Source organism: Odocoileus virginianus, chromosome 12, assembly GCF_023699985.2.
Source record: "Odocoileus virginianus isolate 20LAN1187 ecotype Illinois chromosome 12, Ovbor_1.2, whole genome shotgun sequence".
Taxonomy (NCBI): domain Eukaryota; kingdom Metazoa; phylum Chordata; class Mammalia; order Artiodactyla; family Cervidae; genus Odocoileus; species Odocoileus virginianus.
Genome location: NC_069685.1, coordinates 28091367 through 28117782, shown reverse-complemented (window position 1 = coordinate 28117782; position 26416 = coordinate 28091367). Strand labels below are relative to the sequence as shown.

Here is a 26416-nt window from a genome sequence, read left to right as displayed (position 1 = left end):
ACCTGACTGAAGCGACTTTGCATGCACGCACAAAAGTAAGGAACCTTCTGGGAACCTGAACTGTAGCCTTAAAGGCAGTGTCTAGTTTTGGTTCATGTGTCACCAGCACTTAGCTGGAACCTAGCAAACAGAGATTGTTGGAGACATCTTCGTTTACTGCTCGGGGTTGAAAGAGTGCGGAAATACAAGAGCTATATCTAATAAAGGTGTACATTTCTCCACAGCTCTGACTGTGGGCGAGAGGACTGGAACTGCCATTTATTTGTCCTTAACTGTGCCAGACACGTTATTTTACTTGCTGTTGATGACAGCTCTGTGAGATAGCTAGAATCCATTTACAAGAAGAGAAAAGCTAAAGCTCAGAAAAGTGAAAATCTCAAAAGAACAGTTTGAACCAAGGTCTGTGACTTCTCAGTTCATTTTCTTTTTATTATGTGTTTTGTCTTCATTTGTAGTTAACTACAGTCATTTCCTTCTCTTTATTCTTGTCTCTTATCCCCTTTTTAAAAATTTATTCCTCTTAAAAAGCAAATTATTCTGCTTAAAGTGAAGTATTTTTTTAAATTTAGAGGTTAAGAAAATGGATCTTACTCATTGCTGGTGGAAATGTGAATTGCTATAGTCTTTGGGTAAAAATATATATGTATATACAGATATATCACAAGTATATATATGTGCTTGTGTGTGTGTATATGTACATATATATATTTCCCTACATAAAAAGATGGTTATTGTATTGTTGTTCATAGGAGACCCCTCCCCCAAAAAAGTGAATGTAAAGCTTATCAGTAGGTGAATAATCAAATGTGCTACATCCCTCATGCTACATATCTTAATGTAGCCATTAGGAATTTCTGGATCATGATTTTAAATGAGAAATTATACAGGTGTGTGCATGTGCGTATGTATAGATTGCAGTCACTTTTTCAAAACAAACAGTAGCAAATTTCCCTATATATATTTTATATTGTTATAAGAACATAGATTTTCAGAAATTTTTTTAATTGAAGTATAGTTGATATACAATGTTATATATCAATATATAATGTTAGTTTCTTGTATGCAGCAAAGTGAATCAGTTGTACATAGATATCTATATTCTTTTTCATATTCTTTTCCATTTTGGTTCGTTACAGGATATTGAATATAGTTCTTTGTGCTATATAGCAAGACCTTGTGTGGTACATAGATTTTAACATCATTTATGTCAGTGAAAGATAGGAAGGGAGGATGACATCTACAATAATTACATGCCCATTTATGTAAGATGAGTCTGCCTATATATATAAGAAAGGATGCATGAAAGTACAGTTGCCAACTAGAAATCTCAGTTCAATTCAGTTCAGTTGCTCAATCATGTCTGACTCTTTGCGACCCCATGAATCACAGCACGCCAGGCCTCCCTGTCCATCACAAACTCCCGGAATTTGCTCAAACTCATGTCCATTGAGTCGGTGATGCCATCCAGCCATCTCATCCTCTGTCGTCCCCTTCTCCTCCCGCCCCCAATCCCTCCCAGCATCAGGGTCTTTTCCAGTGAGTCAGCTCTTCGCATGAGGTGGCCGAAGTATTGGAGTTTCAGCTTCAGCATCAGTCCTTCCTGCTGCTGCTGCTAAGTTGCTTCAGTCGTGTCCGACTCTGTGCGACCCCATAGACGGCAGCCCACCAGGCTCCCCTGTCCCTGGGGTTCTCCAGGCAAGAACACTGGAGTGTGTTGCCATTTCCTTCTCCAATGCATGAAAGTGAAAAGGGAAAGTGAAGTCACTCAGTATGTCTGACTCTTAGCGACCCATGGACTGCAGCCCACCAGGCTCCTCCGTCCATGGGATTTTCCAGGCAAGAGTACTGGAGTGGGGTGCCATTGCCTTCTCCGATCAGTCCTTCCTAGTCAGCATCAATTCTTTACTCTTGCTCATCATCACATCTAATCAGTCTTAATGTCCTGGTGATTTTCAAGCATCTCTCAAATGTTTTTCCTGCTTTCCATCTCCTCTCCCATTGCCTTAATTATCATATTTGCTTGGACATGGAAGCAGTCTCCTGCATGGCCTCTTACCTTTAGTTTTTGTCCACCTCAGCTTCTTCTATCATCCTGTCAAAGTAGAGCTATTCAAAGGTATCTGACTTGGAAACCCTCTACTAAAACTCTTCACTGATGCTCTCTTACCTACACAACAAAATCCAAACCTTTTGCGGGGGTCCTTCTCAAAATTAGAACTCCACATCTCCTATCATTCCCCACCTCATCAACTCCGCTCTGACAACCACAGACTGGCTGTCGTTGTCTACATAGACCAAGGAGACTACCCGTCAAGGCCTTTGCTCATCCTGGTACTTCTGTTTGGAATTCTCGTCTCGTCCTCTGCTTCAGCCCCCCAAGCCCTCCTCCCTGGCCATTTTAAAACTCACCTCTGTGGTTTCCCTACTGGAAAGTCTCCCTTAATCCCACACTCAACTTGGCCAAGCTCTCTTTTGCACTGACCATGTGTATTGCCATGAGCTCTTTCTCAGGTTCTCCTCTCCTCTGGACAAGGGAGGGAACTGATGTCTTCATCACTGTAATTCTAGTACTCAGCACAGTGCCTGGCGCTGTTTATTTGTTCCACTCCTGACACACGCCCTCCTTGGCACACTCCCCTGCTGGCATCATTAACTCATAACCAAAGAGTGGTTTCACATTCAGATTTTAGAGGATAAGATGAATCATCTTCATGTTTAGCAGGGAGGGATAAATGTTTCTTTGGAATCACATATCTTTAAATAACATAGCAGATTAAAAAGGTGAGATTTTAAAGCAAATCAGCTTCATTCATTTTCTAATTGATATATATCTTCATACGTAATTGTGTATAACTATGGTATTTTCATTGTGCCATTTTGAATTATGGTGCATTGTTATCTAATATTTTATGACAAAGATGCAGTTATTTATCAGTAGAACTGCAGAGTTATTAAATGTTGATTTCTGCAGGTATAGACAGATATATTCAAAGCAACTGATAATGGTGAATAATACACATGTGCCTAAGTGCCTAAAATGATGCCACACACTGGGGACCAGCACAGACCAAAGAAATGTTAGTTTTGATCTGGGGATAGTTATGCTTTTTGTTGTTTTTTAACCAAACATATATAGTTGAAAATTCAGTGTTAATTACCAACCACAGACTAGGGCAGTGGTTAGTTTCAGACTGAGTAATAGAATAGTACTTTTTTTTTAAACTAATTTTCATGATATTTAGAAAGAGACACTTGATTTAAGCCAAAAGAACAAGGGTTGCTAATAAACACTGCAGAAAATAGAGATGTCTTATAACTGACTGAATGATTAGGACCCAGCTTATACCCTTTCATGCCAACATATTACAGTCCACGTTTCTGAAAAAACTCTCTCCAGTGTAACCAATTTTGCTTTAAAGTATACCAATTTGAAAGGTAAACTGTTTGTAACATTGAACAGGGTAGAGTTTGTGATTAGTTCTGTTACCTTAAGAAGAATATTTTTGTTTTTCAGTGCTGTTTCAATCACTTTAATAGCAACAATTTTGTTTTTTTCAATGTCCTACTTCCCAGTTAAAAGGTTTTTTTTTTTTATAATCACACGATGAATTATGTAATTTGTGGTGTACTTTTCCTTCTAAAATTGTTCATTAAAAAGAATTTTATGGACATTTTAGGCTACAAAGTGATTATCATTAACTGTGATTGTATGATAAATTAGTTGATCTCAGCAAAGATTTTAGTTCATGGTGAGTGAATGTTCCTCTTTTGAAAATGTATTATATAAACAAAGTCTCTTAATATTGGTAGGCTTTAGTTTTTGTTTTAGCATGTCAGCCATGATGTATAATTTCTATGCAAATAAGATGTTTTTATGTACAATTTCCAAATGTCTTACATCTGTGGACATAATTGCATAATCAACTACTAATGTAAATCATTGTCCAGTGAAATTGTCTAAAGTGAACAAAAACCACACAGGGAATTAAATTTAAAAAACAAAACAGAACCTTGGATTCTAGGAGAGGGCCATCTCTTTTTTTCATTTGTTTTCTTTTCTATCACTGTGCCATTTTGATCCCCTCTCCTCCAACTCCAGTTCTTCAAAGCTCTACAAACAGCATTCTACAGTAAATAATGCTGATGCTCACAGTAAATTAGGAACAGAAAGGAGACCTTGAGATAATCAAGGCGCTTTTGCCCTTCCCATCTCCCTGCACCCCAGCTTGTACCCTCACCCCTGTGCTGGAAAGGCATAACTGTTTTTCTTATGTTGCGCTGCGATTCAGACTGTCTTTTCTCTTTTCCATAGTGACCTTGAGGCTGAATGGCTGGACAGTGTGCAGAAGAATGGAGAGCTGTTTTATTTGGAGCTGAGTGAGGATGAGGAGGAAAGCCTCCTTCCTGAGACACCTACTGTGAACCATGTCAGATTCAGTGAAAATGAGATCATTATTGAAGAAGATGATTACAGGGAAGGAAAAAAGTATGAACCCAAACTCAAGCGGTTTACCAAGATTTTAAAAAGTAAAAAACTTTTACCCAAGCGCTATAATAAAAAAAATAGTAATGCCAGCGGGCCAGTATCCATTCTAAAGCATCAGTCCAATCAGAAAACGGGAGTTGTTGTCCAGCAGCGGCACAAGGATGTGACTATCTACGTAAACCCCAAAAAGCTAACCGTCACCAAAGCCAAAGAGCAGCTCAAGCTTCTGGAAGTACTTGTTGGGATTATCCATCAGACCAAGTGGAGCTGGAAAAGAACTGGAAAACAGGGTGGTGGAGAGAGGCTTGTGGTCCATGGCCTGCTGCCAGGAGGATCTGCAATGAAGAGTGGTCAGGTTTTAATTGGTAAGTCCTGCTGGTGAACATCAGTCCTCGTTTGCAGGGTTAACAGTTAATGATGCCTTGTGAAGAAAGCGATTGAAACAAAATTATACTGAGTCTCAACTAATTAAAGATTGCTCAATGATACTTGGGACAATAGTGAAATTGTAAGGATGGTATACTGCAATGTGCGGTGTTCTTTAGACAAGCACTTTAGTGCACTGAATATGCATGCATGCTTTGTTCGGCCAGGGAACAACTTAACTAGTTTTTGAGTTTTTATAAATTTTATTTCATCTTGGTTTTATTTGCTGACAAGAAAAAAAAAGTTGACAGTACAGTGATAATTTAGGTTTGAATGACCTATATCCAACAACATGATACAAGAGTATGTAATTTAAGAAGAAAAATACTTTAAAATTGTATGTTTGCACTTCAGCACACCGAGTTCTTGGAGTGGGTTTTAAATGATTTCCTTTGGCACATTTAGCAACAGCAGTGTTACAAATAAGTTTCCTTTTAAGGACATTTGTCATAAAATATCCTACCGATTTTGAAGGGAAAATAGTAAACCTGTGAGTTATTCTGAATATGTGTTAAGATGAGCATTTTGTGTTGCTGATACATTTTAAACAGCTGGATATATTTGAGTTAGTAGCAACTTTATTACTTAAAGATAAATTAGTTAAAGATGTTGTTAATGAAACCTACAGGTATAGCAATTCTCAAAGCTGATGGCCTTAAGCTTACTCAGTCTGAGAGATTTTAATAAAGGAATTTTTTTAGATTCTTTAGAAACTATTAAAAATATTTTTAAAATATCTTTTACTTAAAGTCCAACTTTTTTTTGTTCATTGATGCAACAGATAATTTTTTGAGCATCTGCTAAATGCCAGGAATACAAAGGTTACACTAATGATCCAGTTACTCCTCTTAAGTAGCTCATACTGTTGTGAAGGGCTTCCCTTGTGGCTCAGCTAGTAAAGAATCTGCCTGCAATCAGGAGACCCCAGTTCGATTCCTGGGTTGGGAAGCTCCCCTGGAGAAGGGATAGGCTACCCCCTCCAGTTTTCTGGCCTAGAGAATTCCATAGACTGTATAGTCCATGGGATTGCAAAGCGACACAACTGAGTGACTTTCACTTAACTGTTGTGGAAGAGGTGGGTCAAAAATAAGCAGATGGTTTCCTGCAGTGTGATAAATGCCGTGACGAGGGTTTGCAAGGGGGAGTCTTGTAGGAAGGGCATCTGTGCAAAGTGTGTCTTCTAACCTGTTGCAACAAGATCTCCACGTTCTCTCCTTAAAATGTAATTTTGATACTCCTCCCATGGAGAGTTATGGTCTGAGTGGGTGTCTCTGCCCTGCCTCCCTGGCCTTGAACCTGGGTCGGCCTGCGCCTGCAGCTTAATTGGTACTGTGTGACTTAAGAAGTGGGATCGTAGAAAGATGCTGCTGCTTGCCTGTCACTGTTCTGTGAGGACGCCCAGGCGGCATGAAGAGGCCTTGAGTAGTGGTATTCTGGCTGATGGCCCCAGCTGAGGCCCCGGCTACCCTTCCCACGGCCACCAGATGTAAGTGAGGAGTCTGTCCGGGGATCTCCAGCACCAGCCAGTGTCTGGCTGCAGCTACATGAGAAGCCCAAGTGAGAACCTCAGCTGAACCCCATCAGCCCCAGTACCAGGAGAGAGAATAAATGGTGGCTGGTGTTGGTTTCTTTTTTTTTTTGAGATATAATTGACATATTAGTTTCAGGTATACAGCATAATGATTTTATATTTGTATATACTCTGAAAGGATCACCACAATAAATCTAGGAAGCATCCATCTCCACACATAGTTACAAATGATCATTGTTATTTGAAACTAGTGAGTTTCTAGGTGATCACTTAGGCAATAACAGGCAACTGAAACAGGAGCTAGTGCATACTTACATTCTCTGAAGTCCTCACCTTCCTTCTGTGTAAAGTTACAGGATTGGGCCAAAATATCTCTAGGGTTTTTTTCTTTTAGTTCTGTGAAAGGAGGCCAGCATCTCTGCTTATGAAATCCTGCCTGGTTGTTGCAGGATTGCAACCATAATCGTAGGATCCCACATGCTGGAAAGCCCCAGCTCATGCCCTCTCTTTATATTCACCTGGGGCCTTTGCTGGGAGTACCCATTTGGACTGAGTTTTAGACAAATCTCTAAAATTCTTTGTACCCATTTCTCTTGAAACCTAACAGAGAGGTGGCTATGACCAGTGAGCCTCCTGTCCCTTATTTCCTTTCCCCTGATAATCACTCCAGTCTGCTGACCCTCCGAGGAATGCCAGCTACCTCCGGGTGTGATCTTTGCACCGTCTGTGTGGGAGGACACAGAATCAACCAGAGAGGGGAAGACTGCCAGGGCGGTCCTACTGTTTATTGTTAAAACAATTTAAAGCTACCCGAGATGCCAGTAGTCTACTTTTTAACCTGAGTGAGGTAGCGTGTGTTGTACTACAACACATGCATTTTTCCTGCATGTGTATTAAATAGCAATAAAAACTTAGAAAAGTTAGACAAACGATTTCAGTTTTGTAACAGGGAAGATTATAACTTACAAATAAGTAGAAAAGGAAATTTGTTGGAATAAAATGATTATTTCATCTTTGGCACAGGGCAAAATGCTTGACTCATCATAAGCCCTCAAAAACATGTACTGAATGAATAAACTATGTAAAAAGAATACATGCAGTGAAAACAATTAGACGTTAACATAAATACAGCAAAATGCTGTAGTGTTGGATTAGTGTGGGGGCTTTATGGGTGGTGGTTGTCTGCTTTTTCAAGTTTTGAATTTTATGATTAAGCCCTATGTTTTTAAAATTACATAATTTGGGAATAAAGAATGGGTGATTTTTTTCAGCATTTATTTTTTAAAATTCTCTGAGCAGTCATCGGTATTAAGCTTGTGAATAATGAATATTACCTCATAACCTGACTTACACCAGAGATATAAATCACTGTTAGGAAAGAGCCTTCGTCCTTGAATGCTTCATTGGGCAGATGCCCTCATTTATTAAGATCAGAAGTCCTGTTCCAAGTCGGGTATGTGTTCACACCCATCTCCAAGAATGGACGATTTTAATGTCATGGTGAGTTTGCTAAATGCAAAGCATCTTGCTAAATTGCACAAGGTGCGTCTGTGGTGGTAGTTTCTCACTTGTTTGTTTCACGGTGACGTTGCTCACTGCAGTCGCCCCACAGGCGGGGGATCACGAGAACTGCAGCTTGCTCCAGGTGACGCTTGCCCTTGTCTCACTGGAGAGGGACCCACTGTTGACTGAAGTCCCTTGAGCAGCACAGTGAGACGGGCGACTCTTCTTTCTTTTCACGACAGCAGAAATCTGTTCTCTTCTCATTCTTCTTTGCTGGTTTCTTGGGGGTTTTCTACCTTTCTTGGTGCCATTTTTGCTGTTCAGGCTGCCAAGGGCTTGCATGTTTATTTTTATATTTCTGTTAAAGTTGGACAGCTGATAGCTCCTGAACTACCTGTAGCTAGTCCCCGTCCAGTCAAGAGCAAATAGAAGTTCTTTTATCTATATCCTAGAAACTGGCTGTCATCTGTGTGTTATTTTTTTCCTTCAAGATTATTATTCAACTCATTTAAATTAGGTGTTCTTTTAAGGATTGGGAATGATAGGGTTAGAGAAAGTACACATTAGTATTCTAGACTTTGCATACCCTGAAGACTTATTTCTGATGAAGAATAAACAGAGTTTTTATTTCAAGTTCTTTATGTATCAACTTCTGATATGCTCCCCTGTGGTCACTAAATAGATTTGTTTTATATAATATTTGCGCTGTTTCACTTTTAAATTTAAAAAAAAATTTGGAAGTGCTTTTGGATTTACTTTAAAAAATCATTTAAATTGAGGTGTTACTCCATAACATGCCCAAATCTTAAGTGAATACTCAGTGAATTTTAACATATGTATATACTTTGGTAACTTCAACCCAGGTGGGTCCCCATATGCTTCATGGTGCTTCCTCCTTATTAGTACACCCACAAAAGATAATCTTCTAAAAGTCAGAAGTTTTCTAACAGTTGATTTCGCCTCTTCTTAAACTTCGTGTATACAGAAGTATATGGTGTGTATTCTCTTGTTTCTGTTTTCTTTAGTTTATAGTCTGAGACATGTGGGTGTTGTCACTATGTAGTAATCCATTGTATGAATACATACTATTTATTTTTCCATTCCACTGTTGACAGACATTTTGGGTGTTTGCAATTAAAATATCTGAAGCTCTCTTTTGAAAAGATAGCTTTGGGTTTTATGAACATGTAATGTGTGGTTTTATTCTCTAATATTTGGTAGACTGTTATTTGGTATACATTTTTGTCTTCTCCCATTATAGTTGTAACATTTTGATATTTTGTTTTCCTATATTTACAATCCCCGAGTAAAATTACTTTATTTAATTTATTTATTTATTTATTTTTTACTGTGCTGTGTGGCTCGTGGGATCCTAGTTCCCTAATTAGGGATCAAACCCAGGTCCCCTGCAGTGGAAACACAGAGTCCCAACCACTGGACCTCCAGGGAAGTCCCCATTTCTATATGCTTAATGAAAATAACTCTACTTACTTGTCTGTCTTCTCTCACATAATTTATCCCCCATATTTTTACCCATGGTACTTGATCCACTAGTAAAGACACTGAAGCAGTGAGTTCATTGGAAAGAGAGTTTTGAGAGGTCTTGGGCCGTTGTAGAGAGTCTGGCGCAGTTACCTCCGTGGGTGACACCCGAGGTGTCATGTTCCTTATCCAAGAGCAGCCGGCCAGCGAGTCAGTGATAAAGCTGGGACCCATGGGTGTGAATTCGTCCACAGAGCTCTTTCACTTAGCCGTGTTGCTCACTTGAGTGGGTGGGGAAAGTGCCAAAAGATTTCTCTTTGAAACAAAAAAGAAATGATTTAATCCTTTCAAAAATGTAATTGGGAAATAAGCTGCCACAATGTACTCTTTAATCCAGTTAATCCATTTTGAAACATTTATTCTAAAGAAGTCATCTAAGACACACCTGCAAGCCATCACCAGCAGATCAAGTCAGGTCCACCAGCCTAAAATCTCCTAAAATTCTGTCTTTCCAATGAACTCACCACCCATTTTGGTGCAGTCTGCAAACTGAGAATGGTTTTAACCTTTTTCAGTGGTTAGAAAACAAATCAAAAGAGTGATATTTTATGACATATGAAAATTTTATGAAATGCAGACATCAGTGTTCATAAATAAAATTTTATTAGAACACAGCTACATTCGTTTATTGCTGCTTTAAAGCTACAATGTCAAAGTTGAGGAGTTGCAGCAAAGACCATATGGCCTGCAGAGCGTAATGTATTTACTGATGTGAGCCTTTACAGAAAAAGTCTGCTGACTCCTGATGTAAAAAGAGGAAAAACTATGTGCCTGAAAACATTTGTTGAAGCATTTTTTAGTTAGAATAAAAAATAAAAAACATGAAAATGTCAAGCCAACAGTATGGTTATTTAAATTATAATTTAATAATTATAAATTATTTGTTATTTGACTATTAAAGTTGTAATTCTAAAAATTTTATAACTAGCATAAAAATTCTTATTACTTGAGAAATCTAAAAGGAAAAAATAATTCCTAATGACTCCTTTGTGTGAACAGAGGTAAAGACTAAAAATAATTTTCAAAATTAATCATGGCTGTAGGTGGCTCAGATGGTAAAGAATCCATCTGCCAATGCAGGAGACCCAAGCTCGATCCATGGGTTGGGAAGATCCCTTGGAGAAAGGAATGGCCACACACTCCAGTACTCTTGCCTGGAAAATCCCATGGACAGAGGAGCTTGGTGGGCTACAGTCCATGGGGTCGCAAAGAGTTGGACATGACTGAATGACTGAACAGTGACAAATAGTGCCATAAATAATTTAAAGTCATCAGTGGTTTTTCCAACATTTCTGTAGTATTATTTTCTATTTTAATGAGAAATTAAAACCTTACAACAGTTTCTTATCCATCATCTTCTGAGAATATGGTATTTTACTTAATATTTTGTATAGTATTAGTAGTTACAATATATGTGCTGCCATTATTCAGGGAACTCTAGGATGGTAGGTTGGGAGGGACCTTGATTTTCTCTAGTTTAGTGCTTAAGTATTATAGTTGAGGGATTGATATTGAAGTTAAAAAATACAGTAATTTTTATTCTCTCAAAACTTAAGATTTTGTCAGTAAATGCATGAACTTTAATGAATAAAATGGCAGTATGTAACTGCTTAAAAAACCAGATGCTTTCCCCTCTTAAGTCAAATTCAGCTTAATTTAAATGAACAATTTAAATTCATAATCTGATCCCATCCTACTGTCTCATACGTATTTCCCAGTCCTCCTGTACATTAAATACTCACTTCTAACAGTACTGAATTATTCTTTCCCTAGTGACCTCCAAATGTACCTTGTATATCCATCTGTTCTTTAGCATTCATGGTCTCTGACTCTCATTTGATGCTTAGTCAGGTTGCTTTATATTGTTCAGTGGGTATATTAATTTCCTATTGCTACTCTGACAAATTACCAGACTCGGTGCTTCAAAACAGCACAAATTTATCATCTTACAGTTCTAGAAATCAGAAGTCTAAAATGTGTCTTCCTACACTACAATCAATGCATGTGTCCACAAGGGCTGCATTCAGTCTAGAGTCTCCAAGGGAGAACTCCTTTCCTTGGCAAGCATTCCTAGCCTTGTGGTCCCTAATTCCATCTTCAAACCTGGCAGTGTAGCATCTTGAGGTCTTTCTCTGACTGATTTTCCTGCCTCATTCCTTTAAAGATCCTTTGATTACATGGGACTCACTTGATTAATCTCCCAATCTCATGTTTCTTAATTACATCTGAAAAGTCTCTTTAGCTATGTAAAGTAACATATTCACAGATTTTAGAGATGAGGATGTAGACATTTTTGGAGGACTATTCTGCCTACCACAGTGTGTGTTTTTTTTTTTATAAGATAAGAGTATTATTTTTTTCTTTGCTGTAGTAATATGCTTATTGTAGACCATTTAGAAAATGTAATAAAACAAAGCAAAGAAAACATCCAGTCACCCAAAGACAGCATTTTGGTGTGTGTCCTTTCTTTTTCATACATTTATGTGTAATAATTTTGTTCAAAAATGATTTCTTAAATTGTGTATTCATTTTGCATATAGTGTTAGTGGAACTGTAAACTAGCTTTTGCATATCTATTTCCATACTCCCTGATGCCTAATGTAGTTAGTATGCTTCAGTACACATTTGTCATTTGATATAAGTAGATGTTGAGAAATTGATGTATGTTCTGAAATAATGACTTAAGCATTATGATAAACTAACCTTCTCTCTTTAGGTTTTATTTGATTCTTGAATATATCTCTTGATAAACTTGGTAGATTTTTCCTCTTATTTCTACCCATCAATAATCCTCAGACTATTGCTTATTTAACAGTTCAAACCAATTCATGCATTTCATTTCCTTTCAGCCTTTGAGATGGGACCATGCATACTAATGACTCCCATGCACTTGTTGAGAAAGAACTTTGCTGGGGCACAGGCTGCCCACTGCAGTGATGTGATGTCCAGGAAGCCTGCCATCTCTGAGTCACCTCACAGGAGGTGCTCAGAAAAACACAAGGAAAACAAATATCTGGGAAATGAACAGGAGATATAACTCTTTATAGAAAGAGACAGTTTTATACTAAACATTTTAAAATATTGTGTACATACTGCAGTTGTTCTAGAATTAATTTTCATGTCTTTCTTATGATTCATGTCTCCTGTTTTTAGAGGTTTGTTGGACATGGTGCTTTCAGACAACACTTCCTACAACATTCAGCTACAGAACTATATTCATTAGGATTTGGAGGGGGGAAAAAAAGGAGTCATTTGTGACATTATCAGGTGGTTTTAGTTTAAAGGAACAAGTATTAAACCATTTCACTATTTAAGTGTCCTGAGGACAGAATAATCTACAACTCATGGTTGGTATCATCCAGAAGTGGTTTTGTTTTACATCAGTATTCCTGTATTGTGTTCATCTTCCTTCATCTTCCCCTCACTCCCTCCCTTCCTTCTCTCTTTTTCTTTCATTATTTTCTTTCTTTCTCTCTTCTCCCTTTCGCCTTCCCTTCCTTTCTTCCTTTTAAAAATCACTACAGCTATAAATAATGTTATATAGTACACTTATTTAGTCTCTTGTTTAAAAATAATTAGGGGGATATGTTGCTTTTTTATTTTTCCAAGTTGAACTAAAGTTGGAAGTTTAGTTTGCAAGTTCTTTCTTTTCTTCCAGTATGACTGAGATATAATTGACATAAAGCACTGTAGAAGATTAAGGTGTACAACATAATAAATTGACTTACATCATAAAGTGATTACCATAATAAGTGGTAATGTTTAGTGAGTATGCATCATTTCATATAGGTACAAAGTTAAAGAAGTAGAAAAAAAAATTTTTTGTGTGATGAAAACTCTTAGGATTTACTTTCTAAACACCTTTTTTATGTAACATACCAGAACATTAATTATACTTGTCATGTTCTACATTACATTCCTAATTCTTATTTATCTTATAACTGGAAATTTGTACCTTTTGACCAACTTCATCCAGTTTTCCCCTTCCTGGCTTCCCTGCCTCTGGTAACCACAAAGGTACTTTCTTTTTCTATGAGTTTGTTTTTATTTGTTTCGTAAGTGTAAACGACCTACAACACTGTGTTGGTTCCTATTATAGAGCATAGTGGTACGATATTTCTATACATCTCAAAATTCTTAACTTTTAAGAAAAGTTACGACGTTGCTCAGAGTGAACCATCATGTAATAGTGAACCATCATGTCAGACTTGGTGGCCAAACCCAATGCCGTCCTCAACTGAACGGCGTTTCTTGAGCATCCAAACCTAGTGTAGGTCATTGCAGGCTCTCACAGGGCTGGCCTGAGAAACGCCTGCTCACTCTGCACTTTGCGTCTTTCCCATACGCTAGCAGGTCAAGGAAACCAAGGGACGAAGGCAGAGAGAGGACGGGGAGGAACAGTAGTGGCTAAAGTAGTGACAGTTCCACCTGTTCCCCAGCCCTCATTCTCAAAGGTCATCATGAAGAGGACCAGGTGATACCTACACACAGTAGGGCTGCTTTAAAGGAATGGAACTCTGAGTTTAGGGAACATACATCTTTTATAAAGAACAATCAATAATAAGACACTGAGGGAGAAATTATCCTTATTGTTCTGTACTTTTGCTCTGGAGGGAGACACTATTTCATCCAAAACTGTTCCCTGTACAATCTTGAAAAGATAATTCAGAACAAAGACTTTCAGTTCCTTGGCTTGTAAGATACAGAAAAGCATGAGAGGCCAATATAGACAAAGACTTTCAGTTCCTTGGCTTGTAAGATACAGAAAAGCATGAGAGGCCAATATAGAGTTGTCTAACAATACTATTTTATCTATATGCCTGTTTACTTTCTGTCTTCTCCAAAGAATATTAAGTTCCATATGTATAGAGATTTTTGTCTGTTTTGTTCATTCGCTATCTGCAGTGCCTAGAACAGTGCCTGGCATACAGTAGGTGCTCAATAAGTGTTTGTTGGATGAATTAATGAATGGTTGTAATTGTTTAGTCTATGTCCTATCGATAAGAATGTTGAGAAAAAATAACCTTGTTATGTGTATTTCTATTACTGCAGTTCACTGGTGTTTAGATATCACCTTCATGTTATGAGAGTAAATTTCCATTTTAACACTGATCTTTATTTTATTAAAGCCATTTGATTTGATAATATACACATTTAAAGGAAAGCCAGGAAAAGGATATTTTAACTGAAACATGCTATAGATTTTATTGTGGTTGAGGGCTTTTGAAACAAAATGCTGTGTGTAGACAAAGATCAGTAATAACAGTGAATACCCAGCATTTTGAGTTATGATGTGCCACGTGGATTTAACTAAAATTTCAGCTGAATTTTTTTACTGTGGGTCTAAGTGTTTAGATTCAACTTTGTTAAGTGTAATACTTGGTTAATGCTACAGATTTTCCATTCGTCCCTTGGGTTGATATAATTCTCCCAATTGTAGAAAAAAATAAGAATATTCCTCTCTTTAAACATTCACAGGTTATATTTAGTTATGCTGCAGTGTTGAGCTGCACTATAGTTTAAGAGTGGGGTGGCAGATTAGCTCTGCCACTAAAGACTTTTATAATCTTGAGCAAGTCCCTGACTGTCTGCACTACATTTTGTACTGCACTTGGAAGGTCAGATTAGATACTTTATAATGTTCCAATTCCAGATCTTCTTCAGTTTCGCATACTCACACAACTGTCCTTCATTGTGTTTGTGTTTTCAGGGGATGTCCTGATTGCTGTGAATGATGTAGAGGTGACCACTGAGAACATAGAGAGAGTTCTGTCTTGCATTCCTGGACCTATGCAGGTGAACATTCTTTTTCTGTGTTTTGTGATGAAATAAGTGTATCTTGTGCTGTTTTCTTTTTATAAAATTCTGAAACGAGTCATGTATAATGGGTGAGTTAAACACTAGAATACTTAAAAAGTTTTAGCTCTCAACATTTTTAGCTTTTGGAGATAGTTCTAAAAGGAAAGATAAATATCCGTAAGAGCAATACTAAAAACATACACAATAACCAACTTGCCACTGTAAGTACCATACATATTGGTGAAAATCCAGTTTCTGGAGAAGTCATTTTAAACAGTCATGGAATTTTCTGTTCTCTGACTTATTAAAATCATAATTTCTATAAAGTTTTTAAATGTGGCTTTATTTTAAACACTATACTCTTTTTTTTAATTTTCATATTATCTAGTTTAGCTTTACTCCTGAGCTTTTTTTAGCCACATAATAAATTATTTTTCATTCCTTGTAAGGTAAAAATAAATTTCTTCCATAATAAGTTATTTTGATACTCTAAGCATTGACATTTTGTATTATAGATGACATTTTTAGGTCATTAGATGTATTTTTAAAATGCCATACCTCCTATTCAAGAATGTTCTACTCTTGTTAGCATGGGGAATTGGCTTTCTCTCTTTCAAGGGGTAGGGAGGATGATATGCTTTAGAAAGGTTAGAGGCTCCATCAGGCAGTGAAAGAAGGAAGCAGTTTTTAGATTGATGGGAATGAAGAACAGAATGCCTGATAAATCAGAATCATACCTGCATCTGATTGAGGTTCTGAGATAACAAGACCCATTACAAAGTTTCTTGTTTTCTAAGAAGTAAAATTTTGTTGTATTCACTTCCTTCTCAAAATACACACACACGCATGCGCACACATACTTTGAACATATACATACACACACGCACACAGATGCTCTGTAAATTAAGCTGTCTTTGGAAGTGCAAAATGAAAGTGCTAGAATAACTATGATAGCCAGTGACCAGCCAGGCCCTAGGAGTGGTTAGACAGATGATGCTGTTTGAAATAAAAAAAATCAGGCAGACACCAGGCATAGAGAAGGAAATAGCAACCCACTCCAGTATTCTTGCCTGGAGCATCCCATGGACAGAGGAGCCTGGAGGGCTTCAGTCCCCAGGGTCACAAAGAGTGGGACACGACTGAGTGCTAAATGCACCAGACACAGTGCTGGAGCAGAGTGTACTGATTTCCCCTTTAGTTGCGAGGCAAGGAGAGGAACAAGGGTGGGCCAGGATACTAGAGCACCTCCCTGGGCTCAGACAAGAGCTACTTACCAGTCAGTAACAAAAAAATCGCAGTATCTTAAAGGCCGAAGCAGCGTCGTCCCAGTAAACTGGCTGCATGTGAGCGCTGGATGAGGGCTTCTCCTTTCCTGCCTGTGTCACTTGCAGGCGTCCTGACAGGACTGCCAGAGTTCAACCACCTCTGTTCTGCCTTCAAAAACAGAATTATGTTTCCAGTGGAGTCACATTATTCTGACATTTAATTAGTATACAACATTTGCAAATTTGACGATGCACGGTTGGCAGAAAAAGGAAGACAAAGAAATAATGGTTTAAATATTTTGGACCAATTTCACCCACCATTTCCATGTCCTTGTTAAGCATGAAATAGGAGTTGTATATCTGCTGCCTGCCCAATTTGCCATTACAACTGTGTTAAATATGGTTCTGTGTTTAAACATATATATATATATATATATACACACACACACACCCACACACTGTGTATATATATTTATATATTTTTTACAACATTATTCTTAAGTGCCAATTCTTACATCTTGTGCCAAAATGAGGAAACAGCAGTCCTTGCTTCGACTGCACATATACTAAAATTGGAACAATACAGAGAAGATTAGTACGGCGCCTGCACAAGGATGACATGCAAGTTCATGAAGCATTCCTTATTTTTTTGAATATCCAGTATGGTCAATAAATAAATAAAATTAAAAATTAAAAAACAAAATGAGGAAACAGCAAAGATGGGAGAAACACTGTTGTGGGTCAGAATGATCATATTGAGAGAGTATATTGAACTCCAGCACGGCCTTGCCTTCCTATTGTAATTTCAAGGGGATTTTGCCCATATACAGCCTGAGAATTGGGAAGGGAACTAGAGTTTGTAGGGTGCCAGGAAGTATGTTGGTGCTTTGCTAATAGCATTCTGATAATTTGTATTCCTGTTTATACTTGAGAGAAAAAGACTCTAGGAGAGAATTAATGATTTGTGCAAGATTACAGAGTTAATAACTCAAAGAACTGGAGCCAAAACTGACTCCACAACGTGATGCTCCGATTGCACACACAGCCTGGGTGCGTCTTTGTGTCTGTATCTCCTTGTTCTTGCCACAACTAACTGCAGTGGACTTGTCTCAGAAAAAGCTGTTCTACCTAGTTTGTACCTATGGCATTTAAAATGGTGATTCAAGCAGTAAGAGAAGAGGAATGCTGGTTTATAAAGAAATGCTTGAAAAATGAAAAGTGAAACTGAAAGTTGCTCAGTCATGTACAACTCTGTGATGTCATGGATAGTCTTTGTGATAGCCATTCTCCAGGCCAGAATACTGGAGTGGGTAGCCTTTCCCTTCTCCAGGGGATCTCCAGGCTCCTCAGTCCTTCTCCAGGGATTCTTCAGGCAAAAATACTGGAATGGGTTGCTGTCCTCCTCCAGGGTATCTTCCCAACCCAGGGATTGAGCCCAGGTCTCCCACATCGCAGGTGGATTCTTTACCAGCTGAGCCACCAGGGAAACCCAAAGAATACCCTAGGAGACTTTATTTTAATTTTGGAAATAACCAACAGTAGCATATTAAGCTTATGTTCAGGGTATAAAAGTAGCCTGAAATGCTTCTCATCATCCAGCAGAAGAGGCCCCGGGTGAGGATGTAATGTGGCAGGAAGGTCGCTGAGGAGGAGGAGGGCAGATCTCTATTTTAAACCTCGCTCTGAGCAATTTTCGAAAGTCTTCTGGGTTTCACTTTCCTCGTCTATAATCAGAGGGCATTTGTGAGCCCTCTTCCAACTCTGCAGTTCTGTATTTGAATTTTAAATAAGTTCTGCTTTAAATAGCTTCAGAATACCAGCATGAAGTCCAGCAGCAAAGCCTGGACCACTAGGTGAAGCACAGAGAGACCAAGTCATTTCTTTTAAAGCTAGGTTTTAACATTCTGCAAAACAGCTACCTTAGATTCTTCAAAAATGTTAATGTCATGAAAGAAAAAAAAGCTAGAGAATTGTTTTAGATTAAGACAGACTAAGCTAACATACAACCAAATGCAGCAACTCTTCCTTTACTGATCCTCTAATGCAATTAGGAATAGCTTTATTGGGACATTTGGGGAAATTTGAATATGATCTTTGTTAGAGAAGAGTGTTGTGTGTCATATCCCTAAATGTCATAATTATATTTGGTTGTGTAGCCTTAGGAGATACGTACTAAGGTAGTTAGCAGTGAAGTATTAAAGTAGCTGCAAATAGTTCTCAAGTAGTTACGGCAAAATTATTTTTTTAAATAGACAGAAGGTGAGGATTTAAGAAGAGGTGGGTAAGACAAGGGAGAAAAGAGGGAGGAAACAAGTGTGGCAGAATGTGTTTTAAAATTGCTGAAACTGAGTGAGGGGAATGTATGGGTGATCATCGTACACTTCTTGCAACTTTCTATAGGTTTACATTTTTTAAAATAAAAAAATGTTTCAGAAATTCAAAATGCAAGAACGAAGGTGACAGTACTCTTCTAATGATTGATTTCTGTGATCTTGATCTGTTGCTACATCTCTGTACACTCATTCATTCAACCAGCAGGTAGAACACCATCCCCCGCCCTCTGGCTTCATCGGGGAATTCGGGTCCAGACATTGCAATTGACCAGGACTGATTGCGTTAAGTGCCAGGCTGGTTTTCCTGAGACTTTGGAGGAATCCAACCCCTTTTCTGGGAGACCAGCCTGCAGAACATTACTTCTTAGGCTTATGAGAGGAGAAAAGTCTTCTTTAAAGAGATGATACTTGAGTAGAATATTTCAACTTTTATTATTTCCTTGTTACACAAAAGTGGTGCTCATATATATTGTGGAAAGATTAGGAAGTAGACAGACACATTTTTTTAAAAGTATTTGTAAATCTTTTTTATTTTCAGAACCCAGAAGTAACTAGTTAATGTCAGTATTTTAAAGAAGATGACTGATGTGATCAGACTTGCGTCTAGGAATATATCCCTCTGGATGGGACTAGAGATTGAGAAACCAGGTGATTAGCTTTATGATAGTCCAGAAGAGAGGGAGTTATGGTCTGGGCAAAGGCCTTGGCTGTGGATATGAAGGAGAAGAAGTAGATGAGAGGTAAAGTATGTGGGAAGTAAAGAGGACAGTACATTCTGCAGGAGGTAAGAGAGTCCATGGTGCCTTCCAGTTTTTGCCTTGAGTAGTCCTGTGATATTGCCCAAAAGAGGAGGATCAAAGAGAATTTGCTGAGCCAAGTGAACTCAATTCCTTCAGACTGTTGACTAAGGACTGTTCAGAGCATCTGCCAGACATAGGAGAAAGGATCAGACACATGGAGAGCAGCAAAGATGTTGTGAGAGAGACATGCAGATGTTGAGGCAAAAGTGAGGCTGTAGTCTGGCTGTGCGGTTCCACGTGTGGAGAGGCTGGCATGGCAGCTAATGGGCAAGGATCGTTGGCTGCTTTGTTTGGCAGAGGCCAAAGCAACATGGCTTGTTACATGATGTGGATTGGAGAGGATAATTAAAGCAGCAAGGTTTTGGAAGTGGTGAGTTATAGAGTGCATGTCCTTGGACCTGAGAATAAGGTACAGCATCCCCTGAAGGAATCGGGGGTGGAGGGAAGGGAGGAGGAAAAAAATGATCGGTAAATTGCACAAATAAGAAAACCTTTTGAGGGAGACAGGAGATGATGAAACTTGTCACAGTTTAATGTCCATGGAGGAACAACAGAATACCCTTCCTTTAAGAAGCTTCACATAAACTCAACAGAAAAAACCGTTTTTATGAGAAGTTTCATATAAACTCAAGACAAAACTTTTCCATAAGAAGGTTGATATAAACTATCTTATATTAGATGTTACTCAATAAAAGTTTTTTTCCTATAAAACATATGATATCCTTAATATTTACATATATCAACCCCTTTTAAAAAATAGCACTTAACTTTTAATTTGGTTATCTGCCTTACCCTTTTATGGTTTTATCAAAGCAACCAGATTCCCTGACATTTATAGCTACTTAGCATGTAAGCTTTTCAAAATGTCTTGCTAACGTGTAATTATCTTTGCATTATGGAGCCAACTTTACTTACATCAGAAGAATAGTGGCTAAAATAGTCCCTTAAAGAATGTTAACGGATGGTTCTGTGGTGTGTGTATTGTTTGAGTTTTTGTCATAGTGAGGGGAAAACTTGTTTTCAAGTCTGTCATTCTTTACCTAGCATAGCATACCAGTCTTAAATTTTAGGTTGCTGTAGCTGTCTAAAGTAGAATTTGTACATTTTTATAAATCTACCAGCTAATTTCCTTTTGTCATACCCTATCTTTTGACCTCTCCACCCATGAGAATCTGAGCTGGAGAAGATGCCCCTCCTGTTCACAGGTGCATTTCTTTCTCTGAGCACCTCTCACAGAGAGATGCTCCATCAGACCCAGCCTGCCTCTTGTGACACCTGCTCCCTGAGGTTGTCCCTCATCCCCTGCTTGCTACAGTCAGATTTCTCACCCTCCATTTCACTCATATGACCAGCTCCACCCCAGAGCCCAGTGCTGGAGACAGTCTTCACAACTACCATCTCTAAGGGTACAAAGTCTTCACTAGAGATTTCCCCAAATTCTAAAGATTTCTCACATTTCCAAGGAACGCCACCAAAGACTACCATATATTTTCTTTTGGACATTCCTAAATCCTTATTCTTAGATAAAAGAACACCCTAAGTACCAAGCCATTTTTGCTTCATCAGATCATCATTCCAGGATTTAATATATTTATGCTTCTGCGTGCTCAGTTGCTCAGTCATGTCTGACTCTTTGCAAGCCTGTGGATTGTAGCCCTCCAGATTCCTAAGTCCATTGAATTATCCAGGCAAGAATACTGGAGTGGGTTTCCATTTTCATCTCCAGTATTTATGCTTATTTTTATATTTTTATTTATGTATACATATATTGAGCATTACACACTAGAACAGATGCCACCCTCAGAACATAGTCTTTCAGGCCATATATTGGTTACATATTGCTTGTTTGGATCAAAACCTCACACCAAATATTCTTTTTCACATCTTTCTAAGATCATTTCTGAAACAGTGTCTCTTAAGCTCTTCTTCACCTCATCCTTCTTATCCTTATATTAATTTTTCAGATAAATCTTGAGTGTTCCCATATAGAATCACTAACTTTTTATATTTTTGTTTAGCTTACTTAATATTCCAACACCTCCCCCACCATCCAGTTATACTAGTGTTCTACTAGCCTTTTGGGGTTTTTTGGCTGTACAGCATGCAGATCTTAATTCCCCAACCAGGGATTGAACCTGCACACCCCCTGAAGTGGAAGCATGGAGTCTTAACCACTAGACCACCAGGGAAGTCCCAAGCCTTTTTAGATAGTGTTCTAATACCAAGGGCACATTTTTCAACATCAAGTTTATAGAAAACATTAAAGTTAGTAAGGGTTGATATTTTCCATTTGGAATATTAAATGTTTTGTAAAGAAACATGGACATTTGGCCTCAGAAAAATTCCATGAGGAACTTCTCCCTTCCTACTCTCTCCCGTGACTTGGTTCATCTTAACTCTGAATATATACATGTTGATGAATTTAGACCTTATGTCCCTTTTCTATTTGTTAGTAAAATAAATCGGAAACGTATTTTAGAAAAGATGTTTATTTAACTGAATTCACTTTAGGTGTGTGTGTGTTAGTCACTCAGTTGTGTCTGACTCTTTGAGACCCCATGGACTGTAGCCTGCCAGGCTCCTCTATCCGTGGGACTTTCCAGGCAAGAATACTGGAGTGGATTTCCATTTCCTTCTCCAGGGGATCTTCCCAACCCAGAAATAAAACCCAGTTCTCCTGCATTGCAGGCAGATGCTTTACTGTCTGAACCACCTTAGGTAGACAAAGATAACTCAGCGCCCCTGAAATATTAGACAGCTACAGATAAACAAAATTGAATGCAACCATAGTCACTCTTTGCCAACCAAAAAAGAAAGATATCTAGATAGTTTTTCTTTTGGAAAGTTTTACTCATCCAGGTAGATTTATTTCACAGTATAATACTAACAATAGATAGGCTGATGTGATTATGAATTTTTTAATAATATGCTTAATATTTTTATGAAAATATATAAATATTTAGGACTCATTTTTTAAAATGACAGTGATATATTAGTATTTATCATATATTTAAAGTTGGCCTTGAAACTAGTACCTCTTAATAAGTTATCAAAAATAGGAATTATTACTGTCTTGATAGTAATTTTTAAATGTTTCCTCTCAAAATGCAACTTACTGCATATTAACAATTTTATCTGCTTTTAAATATTGACGAAATTTCCTTTTCCCCCCAGTTTATGGAGGTTTGATTGACAAATAAAAATTGTATCTGTTTAGATTGTACAGTGTGATGATTTAATATACATGTATCATCCAGACTTCTTTATTCTTGATCAAGCATGAATTTATTTTTTTATTTTTAAAATTTAATTTTAAAAAGTCATTGCACTTTAATTTCTAAATTTAAAATTATATAGATTGTTATGATTAGAATGTCCTGACTTATCTGTATTCTGATAAGATTTTAAACATTAGGAATATTTTGTGCCTATGTAGCTTGTGATGATGTCCTTGCTACACAAAATTAGCTATATTTAGTGACAACTTCTTTTGGTCAAGATACACACTGGTGCTTCTTCGAGATAAACAAGTTATCTTTGGTCAGCTGGCATCTAGACACGTATCTCCTTTTTCAAGAAAAGGTAATTGAGAAATGGAAGCTATCTTTCAACAACTGGAAAATGGCTACATTCTGGACTCTTGCCAATCTTATTTGACATCAAGCCATGAAATTAAAACTGTCCTGATAAGATAGATACTCTTCTTAGGGCCACAGTTCAAGATCCAACATGTTGATAAGTTTTTGTTCTTGTTAGCCTTTATTTTAAAGGACCACAAAGAATATCTAAGAGAAGAATATTTGAGTATCACCGTTTGAAAGGAGAGCTAATTCTGGTTGCATGAGGTTACTTTTGATCCTGAATCTCTTCCTGCTAATTTCCCCAGATGAGTCAGTGCTATTAGCATTTGTAATGCAGTGTTACTCTATTACACCATCAGCTCATACTAACTTTTGTTTTCGCATGGCGTATCTTGTATTTGTTGTCAATACTTAGAATACAATGTGTGTGTGTTAGTCGCTCAGTCCTGTCCCACTCTTTGTGACCCCATGGACTGTAGCCCGCCAGGCTCCTCTGTCCATGGGATTCGCCAGGTAAGAACACTGGCGTGGTTTCCCATTTCCTCCAGGGTATCTTCCCGACCCAGTGATCTAACCCTCGTCTTTTATCCTCCTCCATTGGCAGGCAGGTTTTCTACCGCTAGCACCAAACCTGGGAAGTCCCTAAAATACAATGACTAACCCTTGAGAGTCCCTTGGACTGCAAGGAGATCCAACCAGTCCATCCTAAAGGAGATCAGTCCTGGATATTCATTGGAAGGACTGATGCTGAAACTGAAACTCCAATACTTTAGCCACCTCATGTGAAGAGTTGACTCATTGGAACAGACCCTGATGCTGGGAGGGATTGGGGGCAGGAGGAGAAGGGGACGACAGAGGATGAGATGGCTGGATGGCATCACTGACTTGATGGGCATGAGTTTGAGTAAGCTCCGGGAGTTGGTGATGGACAGGGAGGCCTGGCGTGCTGCAATTCATCGAGTCGCAGAGTCGGACACAACTGAGTGGCTGAACTGAAGTTTAAATTAATGAACTTAGGTGCAGGGATCTATACATTCTTACCCAATAAATGTTTGTAATAATACGTACCAGCCATTGTCCTAGGAGCTGCAGATACAGATATAAATAGAATACACAGTTCCTGCCATCAAGGAGCCCAGACTACAGTGATTTTTATGCATGCTGGAGTGAATGTGCATGTACAGAGTCTTCTTTGTGAAAACCACTGCTGATTTTCCCTTGTTATAAAATCAATATATTTTAATTTTTTAAAGGTGAAACTGACATTCGAAAATGCATATGCTATGAAAAAGGAAACAACTCAACCAAGACAGAAAAAGGCACAGTCGAACACTAGTGATCTAGTCAAACTTCTGTGGGGAGAAGAGGTAGAAGGTATCCAGCAGAATATTCTAAACACTCCTCACATCGTTATGTACCTCACACTACAGCTTGACTCGGACACATCAAAGGAAGAGGTGAGTGTCTTCTCAAAAGTGCAAAGGAAAAAAGTAAGGACAAGGACTTTTTTGTAGGCTTCCAAATGCATAGCAAGCTTTCTCAGCCACTCTGTGACTTATGTTTTTGGTATCTCTCTTCTACACAGCAGTCTTCCCATTGACAAGCTCAGTGAGCCCATTTATAGAGATTACTAAAATATTTGAATTTATTTCTCCCTATCTTCTTTAAAAATGTCTATTTGAACTGCTTTTTCCATGATATTTTTTAACCTATACTTGGTTGCTTGTATCATTACTATTCTTGCTGTATATTCTTATTTCTGTTTTCTTGTGATTACTCTAAATATTTTCTCATGATATTTGTCTTAACAGATTCTAAAGTTAAACACTATCTTAACCCTTTTTCAAAATAATTGAAAGCCCTTAATACACCTTAACTCCCAATTTTCCCCTCTTCACATACATGCATACATACATCAGTAGATAAGTGCCATCATATTTTAAAATTCTACAAATTGAGCATAATTATACTACTGGTACTACTGTTTATTATTGTATTTTATATATTATAGAATGTATAAATTATATATCATAAAGTTCATATTTTATGTGTCATATTTCATACAGATGAATCATCTTTAAATTTGCATGTATGTTTACCTTTTTTTAATTCACTATTCTTATATCTCACCTTGTTTGATTATTTTTCTTCTTCCTAAAACTTATACTTTAGGCATTTCTCTTTCACTGAATTCTTTCTGTTGTTATTTATCTGATGCTGCCTTTTTCACCCTTCTTGAGAGGTAGCTTTGTAATTCTTCCTGTAATACTTCCTTTCTTTAAGTCTTCTTGTGTCGCCAAGAAGAAGATGAAGTCAACACATGGCATTGGTCATGCCAACTAAACAGAAAATTTTTTTCTCTAATCTATTTGAAGACCGTATTTCTTTGTCTTCTGACTTCCCTAGTTGCTATTAATTAAGGACTCTCCATTATTCCTTTTCAAGATCTGTTGTATTATCTGTGTTCAGTTTCTTGCTTCTGCTATGTCCAAACTGCTTTTTAACCCCTCCGTGGTGTGTGTTTGTTTAAACAGTCCCATTTTTATTTTGAGAAATTCCTGAAAAGTTTTTAACGAATTTACATGCAAATCTGCTGGACTATTCCTGATAATCTCTTGTTGCTTGCTTGTCTTAGTGATTCTTTGCTTTCTCTAAGCATCTCATACAGACCTCTTCTCCTGATGGGGACTCTGACTTGTGGTGGCTTACCTTGTTATGTTCTTGGGTATCACTGACTAAACTTGCTGCTTGATTTTTATCTTTGGGCGTCCTTTGGTTCTAAATGGGGAATGCCTTCCTGCAAGGAGAATTTGCTTCTTCTGCTTCTCTCACTGACCTACGGCACTTCAGCCTCACCCAAAGGTCTGGGTTTAACACGATGGTCCTAGGCTCAACTCACCTACCTAACTATTGGCCCAAAGCTCAGTGTCCTGACCAAAGGCATTGTATGCATCAGCCCTCAAGACAACCTGCCTCTGTCCTTCTGCCCTCTACTTACCACTTCCAGCTGAGGCCCCAGCTTGCTTTGCAGTGCTGAAGGAAGGATATGGAGAGGATATCATTGGAGACCTCTCTAGTTCTTTTATATTGAGCAGTTCAACAAGTATGTTTTGGCCATGAATCTGGTTGTTTTGCAAGCACAAGGATCTC

General features: G+C 38.0%; 1 protein-coding gene and 1 non-coding gene across 3 annotated transcripts in view; both read left to right on the top strand.

The window, feature by feature from the left end:
- Positions 1-26416, top strand: part of INTU (inturned planar cell polarity protein) — a 97967-nt gene that overhangs the window by 16148 nt on the left and 55403 nt on the right. For both annotated transcript variants that reach the window (XM_020916676.2, XM_020916668.2), the window contains exons 2-4: positions 4313-4851; positions 15199-15284; positions 24520-24723. In XM_020916676.2, coding sequence (XP_020772335.2) covers positions 4313-4851; positions 15199-15284; positions 24520-24723 — 829 coding nt within the window. The remainder of the gene's footprint in view (positions 1-4312; positions 4852-15198; positions 15285-24519; positions 24724-26416) is intronic.
- LOC139037874 (U6 spliceosomal RNA) lies at positions 17095-17201 on the top strand. The gene has a single exon (XR_011490828.1). It is a non-coding gene; the product is annotated as a U6 spliceosomal RNA (small nuclear RNA).